Genomic DNA, 5,523 nt, shown 5'->3' with positions numbered 1-5,523 from the left:
CCGTCACCTAGGCTACTTTATAACCAATGGAGAAAAATAAAGACATCCCCAGGACATGAGCCACCACAAAGTAGCTGTCTCATACAGTTCAGCTGAACTGTGCTCTAAACATGCTTACTTGTACTGACTAGAAGAGGATCTTAGGGCAACTGGCTCTGATGGTAATCCTGCACTGTATGTACTCATATTCAGTGATATGAACCCTTGCCACAATTCATTGGGATTAATGCAGAATATAGAATTTAAGCGTGTAYGTAAATCATAGACATTGTTTCTGGTAGTATGGTATATCAGGCTCATCATTCTACAATTCGGCTATCCAAACTCACATTACAATTCTGCTTGGGGTATTTTTCARTATTTATTCCAAATTATCACAAAGAATTCCTGTGTCTAACTAAATAGATTCTCTTCCTTACATCGTAGTGCTAGAACCTGTAAAGCAGCAAAAAAAGGCTTTTAAAGTCAGTCTTGCCTACCATTTATATTACCTCTGAGAAGCAAGCTACTGTAATGATGGCGGAAAAAAAATAAACAGTGGGAGAAAATACAACAAGGAAGGCTATTCATAAAACATTAAAAATTAATTTAAAATTGATACAAAAATAATATAATGTTAATTTAAAAAAAACTTAACATAGAGTGGCTTTACTTATTTCGTAAGAACAGAAATTGCTCTAGTGGATCAGACTACTTCAGCGTAGCTCTACCACTTATTTACTTTCAGTGTCAGGTGGCAGAGGCTTCAGAGGAAAACTAGAATGTGCAGGTAACTAGTGCACGGTGAAGTTTCTATTGCCAGTATTTCAGAGAATAAAAAACTCTTTAGTGGCTATCCCTGAGCATCCCTTCCAAACATCTTTTTTCCATTAACAGTATTCTGATTGAAGGGCTTATCACCTGTWTAAACTCTTGAGTCACTTCTAAGAGCTAACAACTTTGTGCTAAAATTTTTAAAGCACAYAAGAAAAATGTTATTTTTGAGGCTCTCACTAGCTAGCCCAATGATTTCCAYATAATAAAACTTCTTAACAAGAGCAGAGATGCTATGCTACGCATATCTGTGATATTTCACCTAGCTAGCTGGCACAGCCAAATGTGTGTGTTAGGAACTGAGTTCCTCTGTACACAGTTCAACACTCTACCCTCAGCTGGAGTTAAATTTTAAAGAAACTTTTCACTTCTCTCCATCTCTGCATGTCCAGAAAATGGGTAAGTTGTTCCATTACTCAACAGAAAAATTCAAGACAGCTTGATTATCTACAACCCAGAGAACCATGAGATACGCAACCCTGCACCCTCCCCTCTCCAACGTCACACACAGGTGAGCGTAGAAGTAACTTAGATGTGGCTTTGTTCACCCAGAATACACTGAAATGGGTGCCCAGGCCTTGAGATTACTGTATGTCCTTATCTTATCTGCTTTGCAGCCTGTTCTTATGYGCCTGCTCAGTCTGCGCTATGATGTCCACTCATGGTGGCGTGTCTGAGCTGGCATGCAGCTTGGCAAGTCACATTTAACTAGCAATAAACTGCAGTTAGGAATTCCGTATGGTTTATATAAACTGTCCAAAAAGCTTTATAAATACATAGTCGTTTCAGCTTCTGTTTGCAATTATGGAAATTACACATATTCAACACATCAAATAGGCAGGCCACAGATTGGTAAAGCCTAATTCTAAGCCATCTAAAAAGCAACTAGAATCCTTGTCCTTTGCTGTAAGACAGGCCATAAGCATRTTTATCCACAGTAAATTTTTATAAACAAAATATTTTTCTTAGACTAGTACATGTATTTGTAGAATTAAAATATAGTTGATATTAAACTATAGTTTCAGATCATTTCATTACAGTCAAATAACTGAACATTAACTCCAGGAGATAATATTGATCTGAAAATAGTGTTTAAAAATATAGGGGGRATTTCTTTTTCTGTTTTTATTTAGTGAGTTTTGGGAGCATAATCTAAACTAGATAATTTATTCCCTACAGCATATTCACTAAGCAAAAACGGAACTCAGCTGAATAMACACAGTTTCAGTGATTATTTCCACTTCTGGTGTGAAAATGATCTTGTTGTTRTATTTATTTTTCCATTTCCATAAATATAATTAATTTTCACCAAGCTTTCCTAGTAGGAGTAAGAGCTCCATCCAAGAAAATCAGCTTGAGAGTTTGGAGATTGTTTTTCCTTATTTTATAGCAGCATCATAACATTGGCCTATGTTGAATGGGTAGTCACATTTGGCCTTGTACAGTACCCAACGCACGGGGGAGAGCACCCTTGAGTGTGGCTTCTACAGACCACCCTATCACCTGAGCATTCAGTTATACTGCTTTTTTCACGTTTCATTTCTAGATTAAAAAGAAAAAAAAAAGCTGGCCATGTGTAAAACAAAGAATAGTTCTAAAACAAAACCTTTCATGCAATATGTAAGCTCAGCATCCTACTTCATAATGATGAAATGGCATGAGACTATAAGCCTCAATTTATACATACAATAAAGGAAAGGCAACTGGGTGTACATCATCCTTAAAGCCCATAGACAGAATTGTAAATTATTACTATTTGTCATTTTTAATCACAGGTGTATTCAGAAATCTAATTCAGACCTATTACTCTGATGCTGTGCAAACAATGCAGAGTTATACTGTGACTATTTTGGGATGCTGTTGTAGTTAGCAGGCTGTATGCTTAAAATAGCTTGCTTTAACTAAATGCTTCTCTTTGCATTTGATTGCTTTGCTCATCAACTAAACCATAGYGACTGTTTTCATGTTCAATGCAACGCTCATGTTCCAATACAAAATAAAAATCTTACCGTAGGCCTCTTACTTCAGTAAGAAGGGTGTGTCCAGTCAGTCACACAGCCTTGTGTTACACGTGGCAACTTCCTATCTACCACTGTAACTGGATCATTTCTAGCACACGTCCATTTCCATATAGGTACAAGTGGAACCTGCCTCTCTTCACCAATGTCATTAACGTCTCAAGGGTCTTGATTATCAAACACAAAGAACCTGGACTGGTTTACCCTTTTTAGACAACTTGATTAAAGCAGTTCAAACCTCAAGGAGTATTTCAGCTTTCTTCAGTGTATAATCAACTTTAATGCAACCTAAACTCTCTGCCAAACAATTTAATCCAAATCAAAAATAGCCTCCCCTAAACTCAGTTGGTCACTCCATGTGGAAACTTATTTAACGTAGCAATTTGAATTCAAGTCAAGATTAAAAAAAAAAAAAAAAAAAGGTATCTTTCTTATAAAGAGAATTCCTCCTACATGCCATCTTCCTGATTGTTTTTATACTTTTTGCTCATCTTTCATTATTCCCTGTGTGTGCCAATCTTCTGCCAGCTCCTCAGTATCCCTTTTCACAACATTTTTTGTAGCATCATTTTAAAATCTAAACTGTATGATTGCTCACATTATGTTAGATACTCAGCCCCATTTATATACAGCAAGTAAGTTTTGAAAAAGGCAGGCTTTCTACTTCTCCATTCAATATGTGAGCACTTTCCCAAAGTTTTCATGTATTATGTAGTAAGACTATGATATACAGCAAAATTAAATCATACAGGTAATAATTGGGGAAAGAGAAATGTTAGTGTTTTAGAGGGTCATCTCCTTTATCTAGAGGAAACTGTACACATTCTGAAGTTGTGTACAGCACTGTAATACATATTACATTATTTTCCAAGTTCCTGGAATATAGTCATGAAAGCTGTTTACCAGCAGCTAGCTCATTTTCTCCAGAGTCACACACATGAAATATATGTAGAACCTGGAGTAAGGAAGGACTATACAGCAGTATCATGAAAACAGTCAAAAAAAGCACTGATTCTGCAATTTGATCTGAAAGGTAATACATCTGAGCAAGACCAACAGCAACTTCTCAAAAAAGTCTAATCAAAATTTACTAATGAAACCAGTCCAAACAAAATGTTTTACCCTTTTAAGAGTTCGACAGTACGGTAAAAAGACTACTGAAAATACCCTGACATACCAACTGCAACAAAAAAACCATAATCTGAATAAAAAAAATATACTACATATCTACATAAGCACCAAGACAATACAGAACAAAACCTTATCCATCAAGTCCCTCTGATAAATGGTCCCCAAAACAGATGTAAATTTTTATGTACAGTTAAGTATTTTTGACAAGAGGTATGAAATCCATTAAAAAAAAAAAGCCACTGCAAAGTCACAGAAAAAAATCTAAATATGAAATTAAAATTGAAAAAAGATCAAAAGCAAGCATTTTCTAATGATGTGATATACAATAAATTCTAATACTTTCTACAAATAGCAAAATCATCCAATTCTTGAGATAAACTGCAGATTTACTTGATTGTACCATACTTCTCACCTTCTACCGTTTTACACACTGCAAACAAACTCTGAACAGTTTTCAGCTACACTTACAAGTTAAAGCACATGAAAGATCGTAACATTCAACTCTTCCAGCATAAAAACAAGAGAGTGGCAACTCAGGTCAGAGACAGATATGCTTTAAACACAGTCTGTCAAAATAATTTCTAGAAACAGGCAGTTATTTTAATTTAACTGCACTTGCATCATTCAGATTAATCTAATACCTTGTTTCTATCCAGCTTCATTGACAATTGTGCTCTTATTCATCCACCTGCTGTTTGAGAAAGCATAMTGTGTATGAGCTTAAAATCCTAGGGTCAGATTTTTTAGCAAGAGTGCAACTCTCCTAGCAGCTTCATATTTCTCTGATTGTATGCTGGAACTGTCAGTGTACTTCATTACTACTAACCATATGGTTAGTTTCTAAGTTGGTTTTAATTTTGTTATCCATCTTCTGTAAAACTGCTGGAAGATCAAGAACAGAAGAAATAACATAATGAGGTACTGGGGAGGTATCTAAAGGGGTGGTAATTGTTTTGTTTAACCAGACAGTTGCTTTCAAGCCTGCATTTAGGCCTCCTTGAATATCTGTGTCTAGAGAGTCGCCAACCATAATACACTCAGCAGGCTGCACCCCCAGAAGATCGCAACAGTAATGAAATATAGAYGGTGCTGGTTTCTCCTCTTTCTGCTCTCCTCCCACAACAATAGCATCAAAGTACGGCTGGCAGGCACATGCTTCAATCTTCTCCCTTTGGGTTTGCTTGTCTCCRTTAGTCAGGAGCAGCAAGCGGACCACTTTGCGCAGCTCTGTGAGCATGCCTCGCGTGTCCTCGGCCAGGGTGAGATGCTGCAGACGGGTCGTTTTCCACAGGAAATAGCATTCGGCGGCCAGACTGCGGTTGGCCTCCCCTCCCAGCGTTTCTTGTATTGCTTCCTCCCAGTGCGAAATTCTCAGGTCAGTGATGCACATTTTAGCGGGATCGTGGCACTCCTTGAGAAGCTTGGCCTGGACCTTATCGCAAATGGCACGGGCTTCTTCCTCGCCGCAGCGATGCTTCGACTGCAGGGCACTGACCACCTTCGAGGAACACAAGACACCCGTGAGAGCGCCGCACGCACGAGCGCGCCGCGGCCGTTAACG

General features: G+C 37.7%; 1 protein-coding gene across 1 annotated transcript in view; it reads right to left on the bottom strand.

The window, feature by feature from the left end:
* Positions 1 to 3,900: 3,900 nt before the first annotated feature.
* The window catches only part of NANP (N-acetylneuraminic acid phosphatase), a 1,860-nt gene continuing 237 nt past the window's right edge, over positions 3,901 to 5,523 (bottom strand). The window contains exon 2 of the mRNA XM_085301154.1: positions 3,901 to 5,460. Within this exon, the coding sequence (XP_085157280.1) occupies positions 4,765 to 5,460 (696 nt within the window). The 3' untranslated portion in view covers positions 3,901 to 4,764. The remainder of the gene's footprint in view (positions 5,461 to 5,523) is intronic.

Source organism: Rhea americana, unplaced genomic scaffold, assembly GCF_003343005.1.
Source record: "Rhea americana isolate MKP2758 unplaced genomic scaffold, rheAme1 scaffold_173, whole genome shotgun sequence".
Lineage (NCBI taxonomy): Eukaryota > Metazoa > Chordata > Aves > Rheiformes > Rheidae > Rhea > Rhea americana.
This window is presented reverse-complemented; position numbering and strand designations above follow the sequence as displayed.